Source organism: Lithobates pipiens, unplaced genomic scaffold (genome assembly GCF_037356315.1).
Source record: "Lithobates pipiens isolate NorthernLeopardFrog02 unplaced genomic scaffold, aLitPip1_a1.2 Scaffold_1, whole genome shotgun sequence".
Lineage (NCBI taxonomy): Eukaryota > Metazoa > Chordata > Amphibia > Anura > Ranidae > Lithobates > Lithobates pipiens.
This window is the reverse complement of record NW_027507685.1, coordinates 125,965,861-125,988,205: the sequence shown is the minus strand read 5'-3', so window position 1 is coordinate 125,988,205 and position 22,345 is coordinate 125,965,861. Positions and strand designations below refer to the sequence as shown.

The following is a 22,345-nucleotide window of genomic DNA, read 5'->3' as shown; positions in this document are numbered from 1 at the left end:
TAAGGCTTCTGTCTTGCCACTCTACCCCAAAGCCCAGACATATAAAGAATATAGGAGATTGTTGTCGCATGTACCACACAGCCAGTACTTGCCAGATATTCCTGCAGCTCCTTTAATGTTGCTGTAGGCCTCTTGGCAGCCTCCCTGACCAGTTTTCTTCTCATCTCATCTTCATCAATTTTGGAGGGACATCCAGTTCTTGGTAAAGTCACTGTTGTGCCATATTTTCTCCACCTAATGATGACTGTCTTCACTTTGTTCCATGTTATATCTAATGCCTTGGAAATAATTTTGTACCCTTCTGACTGATATCTTTTAACAATGAGATCCTTCTGATGCTTTGGAAGCTCTCTGCGGACCATGGCTTTTGCTGTAGAATGCGACTAAGAAAATGTAAGGAAAGACCTACTAGCACAGCTGAACTTTATTTGGGGTTGATCAGAGGCACGTTAAATGATGGCATGTGTGTACTAATTCAGCCCCCTGTATCACCTAAAATGCCTGTCAGCTCTCACTCACGCCACTCTGCTCCCCTCCCGCTGCTACAAAACTATCTGCTCTTTATAGCATCCCCATTGTTAGATAATAACCTGTGTGTCCTAGTGCCTGCGCTTTATTAAAAAAAAAAGCAGATTTCTACCTGTTTTTGCAGCGCCTCCCGGAGCTCACGTGACTCCTCGGCTCTCTCCTCCTCTTCTCCCTGGCTGACATCAAAAGGGGAGTCTTGTCCCTGCCTGCTGGAGCTGTCAGATGGGAGAGAGATGGGAGAGAAGAGTCGGGAGTCACGTGAGCGCCGGGAGATGCTGTGAAAACAGGAGAAATCAACTTTTTTTTTTATAAAGCGCAGAAACTAGGACACATGTTGTTATCTAACAATGGGGATGTGTAAACATCAGATAGTGGCTTAACAAGAGAGTACAAAATCTGTTATAGGTCTGCATAAAAAACCAATCAGCTTCTAGGTTTTATTGTCAAGGCTTAATTGAACAAGCTGAAGTTAGGCCCCTTTCACACTGGGGCAGCGCAGGCGTCGGCGGTAAAGAGGCAATATCGTTTTAGTGGCGCTAACATCGATAGCGCCCGAAAAACCGCCTGTGCTGCCCCATTGATTTCAATGGATAGGAGCGGTTTAGGAGCAGTGAATACACCGCTCCTTCACCGGTCCAAAGATGCTGCTAGCAGGACTTTTTTTTACCATCCTGCTAGCACACCGCTCCAGTGTGAAAGCCCTCCGGCTTTCACACTGGAGTGAAAGTAGACGCTTTTTTCAGGAGCTATACAGGTGCTATTTTTAGCACTGTAGTGCCTCAAAAACGCCTCTGTGTGAAAGGGGCCTTCGAAGCTGATTGGCTACCATGCACAGCTGCACCAGATTTTACACTCTCCAGTTTTAGTAAATCAAACTGTATATCTCCAGAATCTGTGAGAAGTAAAGATGGTTTTGAAAAGCCTTCCTCTGATTAAAGGGAACCAACAAAGAAATATAGAAGCTGCCACACTGCTGATGTTTTCTTGTGAAAATACTAGGGCCTTGTCTCTCTCATCCACTGGCTTCACCACTTTCTGAGCCATTGTGGCTGATTTGCTAAATGCAAACAGACTGTGCACTTTGCAAGGGAATTTGCTCCAGAGCATAATAAATGAGGCAAAGCTTCAGTTTGCAAAAAACACCCAATCACATGCAAGTGTAGCACCCTTGTCTTAAAGAGATTGTAAATTGTCGTCTTTTTTTTAAAAAATAACAAACATGTCATACTTACCTCCACTGTGCAGATTGTTAGATACAGGTGTATACTGTGCTGTGCTGGAGGCACACAACACACACTGAGGCCGCGTACACACGCGGGGACTGTTCGCCCAACTTTGTCCGCTGAACAGTGTTTCGGCAAACAGTCCGCTCGTGTGTGGGCTTTCAGCGGACAGTTTCAGCGAACAGTCCGCTGAACAAGGTTTTTCGGAAATTCCGAAAAACTGTCCGCTGAAACCTTGTTTCAGTGAACAGTCCCCTCGTGTGTAGGCTTGTTCGTCAAACTAAGTTCCGCGCATGCTCAGAAAGGATTTACACGCCGAAAGTTATAATGCAGTGTATAGGACGTCGTATTTTTCGTCCCGTCGTACGTGCCGTTCACGTCATCGCGCACGGTTTCAGCAAACTGTTCGTCCGTCGTGTGTGGCCATGTCCGTCCATGCTAATTTTGAGCGGACTGTTTGCCGAAACTGTTTGACGGACAAAGTTGGGCGAACAGTCCCCGCGTGTGTACGCGGCCTAACTCCTGCAGATGCCTGTATTAGAGAACACCAGCAATAAAGGGTAGATACAGGTGTATACTGTGCTGGAGGCACACAACACCCAGTAACTCCTGTAGATGCCTTAATTAGAGAAAAACAGCAATAAAGAGTAGATACAGGTGTATACTGTGCTGGAGGCAAACAACACCACTTTAACTTTAAGATTCCTGAGAAAAGAACACACTGTCCCTGCCTATCTAGCTCCTTTCCTGCACGCCGGAACACACTACACAAGGCCACCGCGCTGGCAGCCTTATATAGTGTGGGGCGTGTACTAAACCCTCTGAGCTATAATTTGCCACAGGCATCCTGCTTCGGGCATGGGGTGCGCACTGCTACACAAGGAAAATATAAAAACAGCATTTTTGCTGGCACATGATTGGACAATGAAAGTCAGCAGAGCTTCTCCTTATTTACTAAGGTCTGGGCAACCGCACTTGCAAAGTGCTCAGTCTGTTTGACTTTGTTCTTAGTGTAGGGATCCTCTAATCCCACTACTGCACAGTAATCATGGCATGTGTTGCTCCAACCTGTGTCATCCTGTGGAGATGGTTTGTGTGTGGCCGTTACCTACAATGGCATTGCCTCTACAGTCCGATAGAAGGCTGTGTATCAATAATGGCATACCTGGCAGATCTTGAGGGTTGGAGGAGCTCTTGTAGTATATGTTTTCTCCCAGGCCTGAGTTGCTGTGCTGAAGGGCTCTGATGGACAGTAAGTGGTCAGCCCACTTCTGTGCTGAACTGCAGAGGTTCCGGTTCAGCTTAAGAGGTGGTGATCCATGCAGCTTCCGATATTTGTTGTGGGCCGACAGGAAACTTGCTTCAAACTGTCTTAAGTCAATTCCTAATGGACAAGAAGAATCTGTTTATTTAAAGCCAGTTGTATATAAGTATATAAGCCAGGTGTATAAATGCTAGTCACCTGGCTGTTATGTTGGCCTCAATACTTTCTATCTGGCTGGACTGGCCTTTTTATCTACACACTATTGTGTCCTACTGCCCTGCTCACTTTTATGTATTTTTCAGATTTGGCAGAGATTTCTTCTGTACATTAACAGCAACATAGAGAGACACTGACCTGCTGATCACTACAGGACATAAGCTGCAAACACACAGATCGAAATGTGACCAGCTCACCAAGAACCGGGCAAATTTTGTTCTGTGTGTAACTCCTCCTGTTTAACAAAAGACAATCATTAGACCAGCTTCTGTCGAACTGTCTTGCTAGAAAAGCAGCATTTGATCAGATGCTGCGGCCAATGGCTGCAGTGCTGATCAGTATATTCTGAAAGAGGGGAGAGTCCCCGCTGTCAGCATACAATAGCACAACGGGGTAGATCCCTGCATCCACATTATTTGTGTGCATGTAAGAATCTGTGAGGTTTATTTTTCGTTCAGTCTGCTGGTTTAACAAAAAACAAAAAAATAAGTTGGTGTGTATCCAGTTATACTCATTGCAGCTCACAACAAGTTCAGGAGAGAAATAGTATGATGACTTTTATTTGCCCTTTCATTGAGCCCAGGTTCACGCTGGTGTGATGTGGGATATCCTGCGATTCAGTGCCGGTTCCTGCATCGCACATGAATAGCACATTGGCTCACACTGAGATCTGCGAACCGCTGCGGGTGTCAATGTAAAGTTAATGACACCCCCAGATCGGTTCGCAGATTGCAGTGCGAACTGTCAAATGGTGCAGGAATCAGATCTCATGGATGTCAACATGGATGTTGATTCCATTGCGGACCAAAAAAAGTTTCCTGCACCATTTTGGTGCGAATGCAATGCTATTTTAGCTATACAGTTTGAATGGCTGAATTTGCATCGCACAGACATTGCATGTGATCTGCACAGCAATGCGGTGTGAATTGGATGCAATATCTGTCATTGCACAAATGTGAACCAAGCCTCAAGCATGATTTCCTGGATTTCCTTGTGTGGAAGGACAGACTGTTTTCATTGGACCTCTCTGGAGTGCCTGGACTTTGTGTTTTTGTATGTTTGTTTGTAGTTTTAACTGGAGTGTGCCATTAAATCCCTTCTCTATTTCCAACCTAAGGCTGGCCATACATTATAACATTTTCTTGCACAATTTTCCTTTAGATTTACCAAAACCTTATAATAAGAGGTCATACCTAAACACTTTCAATTTGTGTGCAATCAGGTAGGCCCTTGCACTACCTAGTTGATAGTAAATCTAATGAAACTTGAGCAAGAAAATTGTATAATGTACGGCCAGCTTAAGCCGGGTACACACAACATTTTTTTTTCCTGCAATCCCCCCCCCGCCAGAACATTCCGATCAGCGCTCTCTGCTATTGGCTGAGAGTGCTGATCAGGAGTTGGTTGGCTGCTGGTTTTCCAGCATGCCCATCTGACAGACCGATATACATGGGCAGAATGTCGGCCTATGGTGGCGGTTTTTTTAAATATGGGCATGCCCCGCAAGCGTCCAGGAAAAATTGCAGAAAAAATGTGTTTTGCAGCACTGGCCATCTTTGAAAAATCCACACCCATCTTTGGAGCACTGCCCATCATTTAAAAATCTGCCCCTCACCGATATGAACACACCTCGGCAGCGCCAGGCCCAAACTGACAGAAAAATTTCTTCCTTTGGCTATTGTGCGCATGCACCGTCTCACCGTCACAGCGGCTAATTGTAAAATCAGCTGTTGTGTTGTTCCATACGCCACATGCGCAGTACATCCCGGGCATTTCCCGTTAGCAGGCACTATCCAATAGAACACCAGCAAAGCTGGGAATATAATTTAATATTGTGGTATAACAAAAGACTACCTTTCCCCAATTTATCTGTGCTAGAAAGTGTTTGCCTGAAAACAACATTGTTTCTTCTAACGGGTTTGAGTGCTTTCTCTGTCTGATTATTTATCTGTCTATCTAATTATAAGTCTAGCTGATTCATGCACTTGCAATGTGGGAAGAAGCAGTAAAGCACAATCACTGTGAAGAACTGTACACCCCCTATGTGCATATAATACAGTAAATACACATTCCTTTAAAAAAAACACTTATTTGATGATTCTTCATACCTTGGTTGGATGCCATGATGACTTATTTGCTGTCTGATAACTTTGCACTGTAACGATAAAATGTTTTAAAACCAGAAACTTTTGAAACAACTAACTTAGAAACTCTGACTGCATTACATTCAGTTTGCTACAGCACTGTGCAGTAGAAGCATTTTTTTGTTTTTCCTTAGTTCATCCTTTGTTACATCTCAGTGTTGCTGATCCCCGTAGCTTCTTTGCAGCCACTTCCTGTCAACACGCACTCTAGCGATAGCTGCATGTATCTGGATAAGGACCTTCATGGCAGGATGGGAGAGTGCATGTGATTGGCACAGGGCCAATCAACACTGTCCAGATAGAAGGTGAGGGTTTCTGCAGCCACATAGGACAGTCAGAGGAGAATGAAAATTCCTCCTACAAGCTTTAACCAATGCTCATCCAGATTCTGATAGAAGTCACAAGACTGCTATATAGTGCTGATGAGAAAAGGTATTTAGCAGTTTTATATTTACTAAAATAATTGCATTTCCATGTACTGTGGGAGATCAGATATAGTGAATGCAGGGTCCTGGGTTTAGTAACACTTTAATCGCTAATGATCAGCACAATGATTATACAGAGATTACTACTGCATGTATAGTGATCACTAGTTTTGAATCACAGGTCATTTTTAGTAGAGCTAGCAAAAAACACCTGTATGCACCTGGCCTTATTCTCACTTCCTGCCCTGGTGCCCGGCGGGTGTCACAAATAAGCAAGTAATGGGATAGCTTTCTACTAGTAGCAAAGACAGCACCAAGGCATGTATGTTTATTAGATTGGGGAAAGGTTTAGATCAGCCATTCTCAACCAGGGTTCCGTGGAACCCTGGGGTTCCTCCAGAGGTTGCTAGGGGTTCCTGGTGGCTGATGGACCACCTTTTTGATGGTGCCTACAGAGTTCAAGGTTCATCATCACTTAGCAATGCCAGCAGCATGACACCAAATATCTTTTTAGCTGCCTTTAAGGGGGGCATTCTGAGCACCACTTTAAGGGGGACATTCTTCCTTTTGGCCACCAGTATCAGGGGCATTGTTCCTATTGACCCCTGATAAATTGGTTTTAGTAAGGGTTCCTCGATACCTGAAAATTATTTTTGGGGTTCCTCTAGGGCAGAGATCCTCAAACTACGGACCTCCAGCTGTTGCGAATCTACACATCCCATGAGGCATTGTAAAACTCTGACATTCACAGACATGACTAGGCATGATGGGAATTGTAGTTCCTGATCAACTGGAGGGCCATAGTTTGAAGACCCCCCTGCTGTCTGGTGGAAGAATTGAGGAAGGAGTGCTAGGCTGTCGGGGGCCTTTGAGGGGGGTGACTTTGAGCCTGGGGCTCGGGTGCAGGATGAATCCTTTCAAGAATGCATGGAGGATCTGAATAGGAGGCGCAGAGAGGAGTCAGAGAGTAGTGATGGACGAACGTTTCGCCCGGCGGTCGTTTCGCGGCGAATTTCCGACATTCGCGGTCCGCACGTTCGAACGCCTTTTTCCGTCGTTCGCCGCGGCGGACTTACGTGTTTAATGTATACAAGAACTTTAACCTTTGGTGACACGTTTATCATGTGATACAGGACAGCCAATTGAGACATGACAGCACATGGACACTTGGACATTCCCCCTAACCTATAAATACACCCGATCCGGTGGCCATTTTACATTCTTTCTTCTGTTACGATAGGGACAGGTTCCTGTGTGGAGTAGGGAGAGATAAACCACTAGCTATTTGGTACACAAAAGTTCTTTTCAGGACTGGTATAGGTGTTAGGTGTTGATAGGTTTGCTGTGCTGCTGATTCTTGCAGCAGCCTGAGTGTCTTTTGTTAGTTTAGAGAAAGGGAAAGGACGGTGTATGCTACAGGGACAGCCAGATTAGTCTTTCATCATCATCATCATCATCATCATCATTAGCTGTTACTATCAAGGTCCACAAAAGAGCTGTTCCAGTAACCACTAATCGTTCTCTTTTTTTGCCAATTTGTATAGGGACAGGAAGGAAGCAGTGTTGTCAGGCAGTGAGGGTAATTTTAAAGACTTGCTGTTATTATTAGTTCCACAAAGGTTCTTTTCAGGACTGGTATCAGTGGTACAGTAATAGGCTTGTACATGTATAATATTCTTTCTTCCAAATATAGAAAGGATATTATACTTGACTGCTGCCCTTCTGCTGCAGTCTGCTAAACATTCACAACTCACTTGTTCCACAAAAGTTCTTATAAGGACTGGTAACTTGGTATAGGGTGCTACGGTACATAGGCTTGAGTGCGGTACAGTCTGCTGTTCTGTAAGGACCGCTATCGGTCCACAATAGATAGGGTTGACGTGCACCACTGCTGACCGCTGCCCTATACTGCAGCAGTCCTTCAGCGGTATAGGGACTGACGTACAGTCTGCTAATCACTAACACACAACCTGCTTGTTCCACAAAAGTTCTTATAAGGACTGGTAACTTGGTATAGGGTGCTACGGTACATAGGCTTGAGTGCGGTACAGTCTGCTGTTCTGTAAGGACCGCTATCGGTCCACAATAGATAGGGTTGACGTGCACCACTGCTGACCGCTGCCCTATACTGCAGCAGTCCTTCAGCGGTATAGGGACTGACGTACAGTCTGCTAAACACTAATACACAACCTGCTTGGTCCACAAAAGTTCTTATAAGGACTGGTAACTTGGTATAGGGTGCTACGGTACATAGGCTTGAGTGCGGTACAGTCTGCTGTTCTGTAAGGACCGCTATAGGTCCACAATAGATAGGGTTGACGTGCACCACTGCTGACCGCTCACCTATACTGCAGCAGTCCTTCAGCGGTATAGGGACTGACGTACAGTCTGCTAATCACTAACACACAACCTGCTTGTTCCACAAAAGTTCTTATAAGGACTGGTAACTTGGTATAGGGTGCTACGGTACATAGGCTTGAGTGCGGTACAGTCTGCTGTTCTGTAAGGACCGCTATCGGTCCACAATAGATAGGGTTGACGTGCACCACTGCTGACCGCTGCCCTATACTGCAGCAGTCCTTCAGCGGTATAGGGACTGACGTACAGTCTGCTAAACACTAATACACAACCTGCTTGGTCCACAAAAGTTCTTATAAGGACTGGTAACTTGGTATAGGGTGCTACGGTACATAGGCTTGAGTGCGGTACAGTCTGCTGTTCTGTAAGGACCGCTATCGGTCCACAATAGATAGGGTTGACGTGCACCACTGCTGACCGCTCACCTATACTGCAGCAGTCCTTCAGCGGTATAGGGACTGACGTACAGTCTGCTAATCACTAACACACAACCTGCTTGTTCCACAAAAGTTCTTATAAGGACTGGTAACTTGGTATAGGGTGCTACGGTACATAGGCTTGAGTGCGGTACAGTCTGCTGTTCTGTAAGGACCGCTATCGGTCCACAATAGATAGGGTTGACGTGCACCACTGCTGACCGCTGCCCTATACTGCAGCAGTCCTTCAGCGGTATAGGGACTGACGTACAGTCTGCTAATCACTAACACACAACCTGCTTGTTCCACAAAAGTTCTTATAAGGACTGGTAACTTGGTATAGGGTGCTACGGTACATAGGCTTGAGTGCGGTACAGTCTGCTGTTCTGTAAGGACCGCTATCGGTCCACAATAGATAGGGTTGACGTGCACCACTGCTGACCGCTGCCCTATACTGCAGCAGTCCTTCAGCGGTATAGGGACTGACGTACAGTCTGCTAAACACTAATACACAACCTGCTTGGTCCACAAAAGTTCTTATAAGGACTGGTAACTTGGTATAGGGTGCTACGGTACATAGGCTTGAGTGCGGTACAGTCTGCTGTTCTGTAAGGACCGCTATAGGTCCACAATAGATAGGGTTGACGTGCACCACTGCTGACCGCTCACCTATACTGCAGCAGTCCTTCAGCGGTATAGGGACTGACGTACAGTCTGCTAATCACTAACACACAACCTGCTTGTTCCACAAAAGTTCTTATAAGGACTGGTAACTTGGTATAGGGTGCTACGGTACATAGGCTTGAGTGCGGTACAGTCTGCTGTTCTGTAAGGACCGCTATCGGTCCACAATAGATAGGGTTGACGTGCACCACTGCTGACCGCTGCCCTATACTGCAGCAGTCCTTCAGCGGTATAGGGACTGACGTACAGTCTGCTAATCACTAACACACAACCTGCTTGTTCCACAAAAGTTCTTATAAGGACTGGTAACTTGGTATAGGGTGCTACGGTACATAGGCTTGAGTGCGGTACAGTCTGCTGTTCTGTAAGGACCGCTATCGGTCCACAATAGATAGGGTTGACGTGCACCACTGCTGACCGCTGCCCTATACTGCAGCAGTCCTTCAGCGGTATAGGGACTGACGTACAGTCTGCTAAACACTAATACACAACCTGCTTGGTCCACAAAAGTTCTTATAAGGACTGGTAACTTGGTATAGGGTGCTACGGTACATAGGCTTGAGTGCGGTACAGTCTGCTGTTCTGTAAGGACCGCTATAGGTCCACAATAGATAGGGTTGACGTGCACCACTGCTGACCGCTCACCTATACTGCAGCAGTCCTTCAGCGGTATAGGGACTGACGTACAGTCTGCTAATCACTAACACACAACCTGCTTGTTCCACAAAAGTTCTTATAAGGACTGGTAACTTGGTATAGGGTGCTACGGTACATAGGCTTGAGTGCGGTACAGTCTGCTGTTCTGTAAGGACCGCTATCGGTCCACAATAGATAGGGTTGACGTGCACCACTGCTGACCGCTGCCCTATACTGCAGCAGTCCTTCAGCGGTATAGGGACTGACGTACAGTCTGCTAAACACTAATACACAACCTGCTTGGTCCACAAAAGTTCTTATAAGGACTGGTAACTTGGTATAGGGTGCTACGGTACATAGGCTTGAGTGCGGTACAGTCTGCTGTTCTGTAAGGACCGCTATCGGTCCACAATAGATAGGGTTGACGTGCACCACTGCTGACCGCTCACCTATACTGCAGCAGTCCTTCAGCGGTATAGGGACTGACGTACAGTCTGCTAATCACTAACACACAACCTGCTTGTTCCACAAAAGTTCTTATAAGGACTGGTAACTTGGTATAGGGTGCTACGGTACATAGGCTTGAGTGCGGTACAGTCTGCTGTTCTGTAAGGACCGCTATCGGTCCACAATAGATAGGGTTGACGTGCACCACTGCTGACCGCTGCCCTATACTGCAGCAGTCCTTCAGCGGTATAGGGACTGACGTACAGTCTGCTAAACACTAATACACAACCTGCTTGGTCCACAAAAGTTCTTATAAGGACTGGTAACTTGGTATAGGGTGCTACGGTACATAGGCTTGAGTGCGGTACAGTCTGCTGTTCTGTAAGGACCGCTATCGGTCCACAATAGATAGGGTTGACGTGCACCACTGCTGACCGCTCACCTATACTGCAGCAGTCCTTCAGCGGTATAGGGACTGACGTACAGTCTGCTAATCACTAACACACAACCTGCTTGTTCCACAAAAGTTCTTATAAGGACTGGTAACTTGGTATAGGGTGCTACGGTACATAGGCTTGAGTGCGGTACAGTCTGCTGTTCTGTAAGGACCGCTATCGGTCCACAATAGATAGGGTTGACGTGCACCACTGCTGACCGCTGCCCTATACTGCAGCAGTCCTTCAGCGGTATAGGGACTGACGTACAGTCTGCTAAACACTAATACACAACCTGCTTGGTCCACAAAAGTTCTTATAAGGACTGGTAACTTGGTATAGGGTGCTACGGTACATAGGCTTGAGTGCGGTACAGTCTGCTGTTCTGTAAGGACCGCTATAGGTCCACAATAGATAGGGTTGACGTGCACCACTGCTGACCGCTCACCTATACTGCAGCAGTCCTTCAGCGGTATAGGGACTAAGAGTTTTGTCACAGGGTCATTTAAAAAATGACAGGCAGAGGAAGAGGCAGGCCCTTCCGCAGGGGTGGTAGGGGTAGGGCAGGAGCAACAGGCTTGAGCCAAAGTGGGAAGTTGCAGAAGGTGCGTTCAATTACTTTAAAGGATGCACCAGACTTGGTTGAGTGGCTCGCTCAGCCTTACTCTTCTGCACCCTCCTCATCCTCTCGATCTGCACCCTCTTCTTCACTCTCTGCTATGTGCACCCCCAAAGACACTACCACCAACAACACGACCACCACCACCACCACCACATACCTTCCGCTTGAGTCACTGGAATTATTTTCCGATCCATATCAAGAGGACATTTCTGATGCGCAGCCACTCTTGGTATTGGATCAGGAAGAGGAGGTAGCAACAAGCGCTACTCAGCAGTCTGACGCCAGTACCCAGATCAGCCCAAGGAGGAGGTTGGTCCCCGGTGTTGCTGCCTACTCCGAGATCTCTACTTATAGCGGTGGGGAAGGTGACGTTGATGATGACGTGTCTAGTGATGTCACGTGGGTGCCCACAAGAGAGGAAGAGGAGGGGAGTTCAGAGGGAGATATGGACCAGCAGATAGGGAGGAGAAGCAGCAATGACTTACATTGCACAGCAGGGACAAAGCAGACTGCAAATGTATCAGGAGCGAGTCATCGACCATGTACGGTCACATCTGGCGCTCCCAGGACACCGGCACATGGCTCCGCAGTGTGGGCTTTTTTTAACGTGTCCGCTGCTGACAATAGCGTTGCCATCTGCAATCTTTGCAGTCAACGCGTTAGTCGCGGTAAGCCCAATACTCACCTAGGGACGACCGCCTTAAGAAGGCACATGAGCAGCCATCACCGAGCCCAGTGGGAGCAACGGAACACACAAAGCCACACTGCAGGCTCTCACCGTCCAGCCTCGTCTTCTACTTCTCCTTCTCCTCTCTCCTCACAATTGTCCTCCACTCCACCTTCCATCACGCCAAGCTCACATTTTTCTGCAAAAAGGCAGGCTTCCGTGGGCCTAATGTTTGAGCGTAAAAAAATGATGATGCCGGATAACCCTCTTGCCCAACGGTTGGCGGCTGGCTTGTCAGAACTCATAGCCCGCCAACTACTGCCATATAAACTGGTGGACTCGGAGGCCTTTCGCAAATTTGTGGCCATTGGAACACCACAATGGAAGGTCCCAGGAAGGAAGTATTTCTCAGAGAAGGGCATCCCAGAGCTATATGGCCATGTTCAGCGGCAAGTGAATGTATCTCTGGCACACAGTGTCGGTGCCAAGATACATCTGACCACAGACACGTGGTCTAGCAAACACGGGCAGGGAAGGTATATCAGTTTTACTGCCCACTGGGTGAACCTTCTGACGGCCGTCAAGCATGTAACCCGTGGCACCCGTGTAGATTTGGTTTTACCGCCACGGATTGCATGCAGGCCTGACTCTTCTTCTCCTCCTCCTACTCCATCCTCCTCCCTCTCCTCCTCAGCTGCCTCCTCCTTTTCCGCTGCTAGCGTCTCTTCCACTGCACCGCCCAAGCTCCCCAGAACCTATTCCACATGCCAGGTGAGACGTTGCCATGCCGTGCTGCGTCTGTTGTGCCTGGAAGCAAAGAGCCACACTGGCCCGGCACTCCTTTCAGCTTTGCGTTCACAGGCAGATGAGTGGCTAACACCGCTCAATTTGACAGTTGGTAAAGTGGTGTGTGACAACGGTGCCAATCTGCTTAGCGCATTGAAACAGGGCAAAATCACGCACGTGCCGTGCATGGCACACGTCTTAAACTTGGTCGTGCAGCGATTCCTTGTCAAATACCCTGGGGTCCAGGACATCTTGCGGCAGGCAAGGAAAATCTCGGCCCATTTCAGAAGATCTTACACGGCCATGGCTCGCCTTGCTGACATTCAGCGGCGACACCATCTGCCGGTCAGACGTCTTATTTGCGATTGCCCGACGCGATGGAACTCAACCTTCTATATGCTTGATAGGCTGCTCCAGCAGAAACGTGCAGTTAACGTCTACCTGTATGAACTCTGCGAAAGAAACGGTTCTGGGGAGCTGGGTTTTTTTTCACCGCGCCAGTGGCTGCTCATGCGCGACACATGCAGACTTCTGCGGCCATTTGAGGAGATCACCAAACTGGTCAGTCGCAGCCATGGCGCCATCAGTGACATGGTACCTTATGCCTTCTTTCTGGAGCGTGCATTGCGTCGTGTCATTGATCAGGCTGTGGAGGAGCAGGAGCGGGAAGATGAGGAAGTCGCAATGCTGGATGAATTCCCAGGGGGGGCTACTCTATCTGAGACAAGTCAACAACAGGAGTCTGATGAGGAGTCAGAGGAGGATGGTGCCGGGGCGGATGAGCAGGAGCAAGAAGAGCATGCTTTAAACCTTTCTGGGATCCCTGTTGTGCGAGGATGGGGAGAGGAGAATGAAGAGGACGACATTATCCTGGATGATGAGCAGGAGCCAGGCCACCACACCGCTTCCACTTTAGTGCAAATGGGGGCCTTCATGCTCCAGTGTTTTAATAGGGACCCCCGTATAAAAAGCATGAGGGTCAAGGACCAGTACTGGGTGGCAACGTACTTAGACCCCCGGTACAAACACAAAATGGCGGAAATGTTACCGCCGTCGCAGAGGGCTGTCAGAATGCAGCACTTCCAGGCCTTGCTTCGAGAAATGCTGCATTCTGCTTTTGCGTGCGCTGGCAGAGGAGCAATTCCCACTCCCAGAGAAGGATTTGCGGGTACCAATCCAACAGCGCCTGCAAGAAGAGGCCGGTTTGAAGATGTGTTGGTGACTTCGGATATGAGGTCATTCTTTCAGCCGACCCATCGACAGGTGTCATCCGGATCCAGCATCAGGGAACGCCTAGACCGTCAGGTGTCCGACTACATTGGGTTAACGGCCGATGTGGACGCTCTGAGGAGTGATGAACCCCTAGACTACTGGGTGGGCAGGCTTGACCTCTGGCCAGAGCTTGCCCAATTTGCAATCGAACTGTTGGCTTGCCCCTCATCCAGTGTCCTGTCCGAAAGGACGTTCAGCGCAGCAGGGGGGATTGTGACCGATAAGCGTACTCGCCTAGCTCACCACAGTGTTAACTACCTCACATTTCTAAAAATGAATGAGGCATGGATCTCGGAGGAATTCAACACATGTGACCAGTAGACCATGTATATGTCTATAAACTATTTTTTTAATCAAGCACACAGACCTTCTTAATTCATTTGGCTCACTTCCTTGACCCAAAAAAGCACACCGTACTATATGCCCCTACCCTCCTCTTTGAAGAGGTTGAGCGGTGTCATATTTCTACTGGGGCTGCTTATGATATCCCTGTGCTGTGCTGACTTCCTCCTGGGGGTTCTTATTATGAAGGGATCACACTATCCCTGTGCTGTGCTGACTTCCTCCTGGGGGTTCTTATTATGAGGGGATCACACCATCCCTGTGCTGTGCTGACTTCCTCCTGGGGCTGCTTACGGTGCTGCTGTCAGTGCTGTATGTCACGGTGCTGCTGTCAGCGCTGTATGTCACGGTGCTGCTGTCAGCGCTGTATGTCACGGTGCTGCTGTCAGCGCTGTATGTCACGGTGCTGCTGTCAGCGCTGTATGTCACGGTGCTGCTGTCAGCGCTGTATGTCACGGTGCTGCTGTCAGCGCTGTATGTCACGGTGCTGCTGTCAGCGCTGTATGTCACGGTGCTGCTGTCAGCGCTGTATGTCACGGTGCTGCTGTCAGCGCTGTATGTCACGGTGCTGCTGTCAGCGCTGTATGTCACGGTGCTGCTGTCAGCGCTGTATGTCACGGTGCTGCTGTCAGTGCTCTGTATTACGGTGCTGCTGTCAGATGCCTCTATCACGGTGCATGTGTCATTCCGGTATGTCACGCTGCTGGTGATCATCTCCTGCACCCTCTTCTTTGCCTACCCTGGTCCCTGACCTTCCCTCTCCTCCATTGCCTTCATTAGCTCCATAGTCCTGAATTGTTAGAACAATTTCCCAAATAAAATAAAAATGCTTGTAGTTATCGATCCCAAATTCACCTCATACATGTATTATGTCATTGTCCAGATGGTGGGACTACGTTTTACCCCCTAATAATTACCACGTGGCCGCAAATTCGACATGAAGGTTTGCAAAGTTCGCCTCCCATTGAAGTCAATGGGGCCCGCGGCGAACGTTCGGTTTCGCGAACGTTTGGGTCCGTTCGCATTTCGCTTTCGCGAAACGTCCCGTCGGAAGTTCGTCCATCACTATCAGAGAGGACAGCAGGAGCTAGTGCTGCCGGGCAAGTCTTCAGGCGGGAACCACCATGTGCCATCAGGAGGGTCGGTGAGTGACAGTGACAATGTCGCAGTCCTGCTAAAAATTGCTGATCACTGCCATTAATAGTAAAAGAAAAAAAAGAATAATAAAAATGGCATAAATCTATCTACTATTTTGTAGACGCTATAACTTTTGCGCAAATCAATCAATATACACTTATTGCGATATTTATTTTAATTTTTTTGTACCAAAAATATGTAGAAGAATACATATTGGCCTAAACTGATGAAGATATTTTATTTATTTATTTTGGATATTTATTATAGCAAAAAGTAAAAAAATATTGGGTTTTCTCAAAATTGTCACCCTCTTTGTTTATAGCGCAAAAAATAAAAACCGCCTAAGTGATCAAATACCACCAAAAGCAAGCTCTATTTGTGGGGAAAAAGGACAAAAAGGAAATGGCCTGGTTATTAAGGGCGTAAATCCTTCTGGTCCATAAGTGGTTAATGTATGTGGACACTTTGTTTTGAAAAATTCGAATTTTGGCAAAAAATCGTTTGATGTTGTGTTAAAGGGATGATAGTGCTAGATCTTTTTTTTATTTTTTATTTTTTTTATTTTAACAGACCGGGCACTGCTGCTCTCTCTCCTTGTACAGGGTGACTGGTCTGGTCTCTGCCCCCTCCTGTCATTTTCTGCAGGCAGTCTGTAGTGCGAAGACCTGCTGGACCCCTCCAACAGCTCTGCTCTCTGCACAGGCTATGTACAGCACAGAGATATTACTACTACTTTACAGGGTAATAATTAGGTTTTTCCTGTTCAATTTTTTTATTAAAAAAAAAACACGAAGAATACTCAATAATTGGGTTTTTAAGGATGTTTGACACTCACAAATGAGATTTATATCTTTTGTGGCTATAAAGGAATGTATTTAAATGATAGTTTTTGCGCCTAGAGTATAGTTTTAAATAGCCCATAGACTATCTTTGTTGACCAATCAATAATCCTTTTCATTAGTCCATCATTTTAAAATGCTACAGAATTATTTTTGATTAGTTGCTGTACATCAATGTTACTACACACATCTACTTTAATAGTAGAATATAGATATAAATTCCTAAATACATGAATATGTAGAAAAAAAAACTTTAATGTGTTTGTTAACCTAAAATAAAAGATCATGTTACTTTTAAAGCATGTTATACAGCATAGTGCTTGTGCTGTGTAATTTGCCCCCCTGTATCAACTGAAATACCTGGCTGATCAGAGGATAAAAAACAATAATAAAAAAAAAATCTATTTTTTTTTTATTCTTTCAGACCGGACCATTTTGCTGGTCAATGACCAGAGGTCTTTTTACAATTTGGCACTGCGCTGCTTTAACTGGTAATTGCGCGGTCATGCAATGTTGTACCCAAACAAAATTTGCGTCCTTTTCTTCCCACAAATAGAGCTTTCTTTTGATGGTTTCTGATTGCCTCTGCGATTTTTATTTTTTGCGATATAAACGTAAAAAGACCGCACATTTTGAAAAAAAATGATATTTTCTACTTTTTGTTATTAGAAAAATCCAATAAACTCAATTTTAGTCATACATTTAGGCCAAAATGTATTCAGCCACATGTCTTTGGTAAAAAAAAAGTCAATAACTGTATATTTATTGGTTTGTGCAAAAGTTGTCACATCTACAAACTAAGGTACGTTTTCTGGAATTTACGCAGCTTTTAGTTTACGACTGCCTATCTCAATTCTTGAGGTGCTAAAATGGCAGGGCAGTACAAAACCCCCCCAAATGACCCCATTTTGGAAAGTAGACCCCCTAAGGAAATTGATAAGTGGCATGTTTAGCCCATTGAATATTTTATTTTTTTGCCTCAAGCGATTGAATAATGACAAACATTTTTTTTTTTTTTTTTTTTTACACAAAGTTGTCACTAAATGATATATTGCTCACACATGCTATGGGCATATGTGAAATGACACCCCAAAATAAATTTTGCTGCTTCTCCTGAGTACGGGGATACCACATATGTGGGACTTTTTGGGAGCCTAGCCGCGTACGGGGCCCCGAAACCCAAGCACCGCCATCAGGCTTTCTAAGGGCGTAAATTTTTGATTTCACTTCTCACTACCTATTACAGTTTTGAAGGCCATAAAATGCCAAGATGGCACAAAACCCCCACAAATGACCCCATTTTAGAAAGTAGACACCCCAAGCTATTTGCTGAGAGGCATGTTGAGTCCATGGAATATTTTATATTTTGCCACAAGTTGCGGGAAAATTACAAACTTTTTATTTTTATTTTATTTTTTCACAAAGTTGTCACTAAATGATATATTGCTCACGCATGCCATGGGCATATGTAAAATGACACCCCAAAATAAATTCTGCTGCTTCTCCTGAGTACGGGGATACCACATATGTGGGACTTTTTGGGAGCCTAGCCACGTACGGGGCCCCGAAAACCAAGCACCGCCTTCAGGCTTTCTAAGGGCGTTACAGTTTTGAAGGCCATAAAATGCCAAGATGGCACAAACCCCCCCCCCCAAATGACCCCATTTTGGAAAGTAGACACCCCTAAATTTAGGGGTACACTAGTGAGACTAGGTAATAAATGGCGGGTGCCCTGAAACTATAAAAAAATAACTAACCAACCAGCGTCACCTGTAACAGTTATATGGTGATCACTGGTGAAAGGGTTAACTAGGGGGCAATCAGGGGGCTTTATGCGGTAGTATATGGGGGTCCCTGGCGCTATAAAAAGCTGCGGCGAACCTAAATACCTACCTGCCTAACTAGCGTCACCTGTGACACTAATACAGCGATCAGAAAAACGATCGCTTATTAGGCTGGGTTCACACTGGAGTGATGCGGGAACGCCACGAATCCGCGGCGGGTTCCCGCATCGCATGCCTCCCGGCGGCAGTTCACACTGCCCTATGCGAACTGCTGGGAGTGTCAGGGAAATGTTAATGACACCCCCAGATCAGTTCGCATATCGCAGTGCGATCTGCAAACTCGGATCGCATGGTGTGAACAAAAAAGGGTCCCGTGCGAATTTGCGGCGGGTGCGGCGAATGGCTGAACTCGAATCGCACAGAGATCGGATGTGATTTGCACTGCAGTGCGGTGCGAATCACATCCGTTCTCATAAACCGCTGCAATGTGAACCCAGCCTTAGTGACACTGGCGACGGGGGGTGATCACGGGGTTAAACCTTTATTGGGGGGGTTAGGGGGGTACATTAGAACTAAAGGGGGCTAACCCTAACTGCCCTAACAGTTATTACAGTCACAAATGACACCAATGCAAAAAAAATAAAAAATAAAAATAAAATGCAATTGGTGTCACTGTGACTGGGGGGGCAGGGGTAATTGGGGGGTGATCGGGGGGTAAAGGGGGGGTGTGAGTGTGCCTGGCATGTTCTACTGTGAAGTGTCGTGTTGGTGCAACTCACCGATCCTCTCTCCTCGGTGCCGGAACGAAAAATACCGACACGGAGGAGAGATTACATCACTTCCTCTCCTGTGTTTACATTACAGGAGAGGAAGTGATGCAATGCTTCACTCCCATTCGTCAGGAGCGATCGCGAGGGGGTGGCCATGAATGAATGGCCGCCCACTCATCCCGGATCGCTCCTGCACGGATACCGACCGCCGCTGGCACCGGGGGGGGGGCCCGATCGGGCCCCCCACCCGCGGGAAGGCAGGGACGTACATGTACGCCCATATGCCTGCCCGTGCCATTCTGTCGACGTACATCGTCGTGCGGCGGTCGGCAAGGGGTTAAATCTGAATTTTTTAATCTTATCAAATTTATTTTAATAAAATGCTTTTTGAGTATAAATTCTATCTAAAGAAAGTTTAAGATACATTATTAAATTAGTTTATTTAGCATGAAATGTAGCTTATGTAACATGAGGCTGTATATTCTGCAATATTTACATTTTTGGTAAAGAGATAACATGCACTGCATTGATGTATTCACACTATTTCACAGTAACCATGAGATAAATCAAAGTTCAGGAATATTCCTTTATCCCATTGTTTTGCAAATCTATGTAAACTACAAACTGTATGATTGAATTGGTTCTGATATCAATGTTTTACTAACCTGACAGCTTATTATCCTAATAGGAAACCTTAATTTTGTTTGCAAATATTAAAGAGTCTAACTACCAGCAAGATTGAGTCCTTACATTCAGAGAGCTCCTGTCATTTCAGATCCATCATGGCAGCATCTGTTAGTGTGCATCCACTCGCTTGCTGCCGACACATCCCTGACCTTGTTGTTAAAGTAAATGGGACTGTAGGTGAGTCAACAGCGGGTCAGAGGAGGAGCTGTTGCGGGACAGAGATGATAGTTGCTCTTTAAAAATTATGATTTAAATCAAGTTGATTTAATCAAGCCTTTTAAATCATGATTTAAATTGTTATTCAAATCGACTTGATTTAAATCAAATCCACCCTGTGGCTGATCCTGCCATTTTCTGCGCTCCCCTTTGTAAACTGACCACGGTATATCATGGCTGCTGAGCCCTGACACTGTGGTCAGTTTACGAGCCACCGTCATCCGCTGTGTCTCCTGTCTCTCCTCTGTGCTCTCCTCTGTCTTCTACCCCTCCCTTCCTGCCTGCTCCCTGTCCATGTCCATCCCCCTCCCCTCCTGCTGCTCAAATTATGGTTAAATTTACATTATCCTCTCGGCTGATTCATGTAATGTACCCCTGTGACTGTGCTTTGTAAAAAAGCCTCTCTCCTCTCTTGCATGACAGCTGCAGCATGCGGGGCTGCCTCTCTCCTCCTTTCCTCCTTTCCTCCTTTCTTCCAGACTGACATCAGAAGGGGCATCCTCGGCCCAGCCCACTGCAGCTGTCAGGCTAAGAGAGGAGAGAGCCTGAAGGTCACGCGGAGACTTTAAATGAATCAACCAAGAAGATAATGTACATTTTTACTGGGTTAACAACCACTTTAAGATCTTAATGAAACTATAATAAAATACACATAGTATAGTGGGAATCAGTATGTTCCAATGTCAGCTGACATCCTGCTCCATAACCCTAATGGAAGATAATGGTCACTGACACTCTATAATTTCTTTTGAGCCTAAAATGGAGATCAATGCCCAAGCAAAGGATGTCCGTGTCATTTACAAAAAATTTCGAATTTTCTGTACAGGTGATTACATACATATTGATAAATAATGATAGTATGTCCCTTGCAAATGCCATAAGTCACATCATCTTACCTGCGATTGTCCCACAAAGCCTCCTGTTACTAGGTGATGGCTGGAGGTGTACACTCTCTCTATCACACAATAAGTACACAACAGAGCTCTCTGACACTCAGGAGATGCAGGAAGGTTAGCCCTGCACTATATATATGTGTATCTGAGCATCAATGTCCCTCCCATTATACAAAAAGGTTTTTGGCTGAGTAGCAAGTGACACCAAGTCCCAGCTAGAAAAGCCTGTAACTCCTGCTTATAATAATCGGTTTATAATGCTTCCTGCGGGAAACGCTAGCGATATTGCATTAATAAATTTTAACAAATGCCCTACCACACTTTGCATAGTGCCTATACTGACTCCTTTATGCTGACCATGCACTATTCACTACTTGGCTTTGGGAAAGAAGGTAAAGGAAAATCTCCCCAATGGGAAACAGAGGGAAAAATGGCAGGCGGTATAACCCTCCCTTACTCTATCTAAAATGAAAAAAAAATTTTTTTGCCTACAGTTTTACTTTGAAGTGGTTGTTAAGCCACTCTAACTTCTTTATACTATCCGCTCTGTCCCCTAATCAGCATTTTATTTTATAAATCACACACAGGACGACACAGGGTGTGTGTGATTTATAAAATGCAGATTATACCTAGTTTCAGAGCATCGCTCAGCGATCACGTGACCGGACAACTTTCTCCTCTCCCTGTCTGACAGCTGCAGCGGGCAGGCAGAGATTCCCCCAATGACATCAGCTGGGAGGGGAGGGGAGGAGAAGAGAGCTGGCCGGTCACGTGATCGCCAAGCGGCGCGCTGAAATAAGGTATGATCGTCATTTTTTTTATAAATCACACACACAGGGGGACATAGAGCAGATAGTATAACAATATACATGTTATTTCAGCAGCAGGAGAGACAGGGGCGGGTACTGTCACAAGCTCATAGGTAGGGAGGGAGGGGGGAGAGAAGAGCAGACAGGAGACAGCGGATGACAGAGGCATGTAAACTGACCACAGTGTCAGGGCTCAGAAGCCATGATGAACCGTTGTCAGTTTACAAAGGGAAGGGTAGAAACTGGCAGGCTCAACCAGGTTTTTCAGGTGATACAGGGGCCAAATGCTTTAAAGGGATAGGATATATATATATATATATATATATATTTTTTTTTTTTTTTAGGGTAACAAATGCTTTAAGGTTCCCATGGATGTTAACGTGTCTCTTACCTTATATCATAACTGCCGGGCAGGAGATATCACAGCCTTCATGAAGGACCTTGGCATAGATGGACTGAAATTTAGACAGTTCAGCAAGAACAGAGTGGTTCTCAACTCCTGTCCTCAGGACCCACTAACAGGCCAGATTTTAAGTATTACGTTGGGGAGATGCAGACTAGAATACTGCAATCACTGAGCAGCAAATTATATCACCTGAGATGTATTTCAGTTATCTTGTGTAGCAAGGTCCCAGGCCTCCTTCGGTCTAATGAAAACCTCCAGGGCCAGAGACAGCTGACATCCTTCTGCATGTGGAGGTTTGTGAGGCATGGTGGGTGCAGAGTAGTTGAAGTTATTGGGTGCC

General features: G+C 46.2%; 1 protein-coding gene across 3 annotated transcripts in view; it reads right to left on the bottom strand.

Moving 5' to 3' along the window:
• LOC143974630 (Golgi-associated plant pathogenesis-related protein 1-like) overlaps positions 1–20,890 on the bottom strand; it is a 58,567-nt gene extending 37,677 nt beyond the window's left edge. For 2 of the 3 annotated variants that reach the window (XM_077476226.1, XM_077476245.1), the window contains exons 1-3: positions 20,794–20,890; positions 5,340–5,386; positions 2,917–3,135 (exon numbers count right to left, since the gene is read on the bottom strand). In XM_077476226.1, the coding sequence (XP_077332352.1) occupies positions 2,917–3,135; positions 5,340–5,355 (235 nt within the window). In that variant the 5' untranslated portion in view covers positions 5,356–5,386; positions 20,794–20,890. Of the gene's footprint in view, positions 1–2,916; positions 3,136–5,339; positions 5,557–20,793 lie in introns of those variants that run through there. The other variant, XM_077476235.1, reaches the window with a different exon arrangement.
• Positions 20,891–22,345: the final 1,455 nt, after the last annotated feature.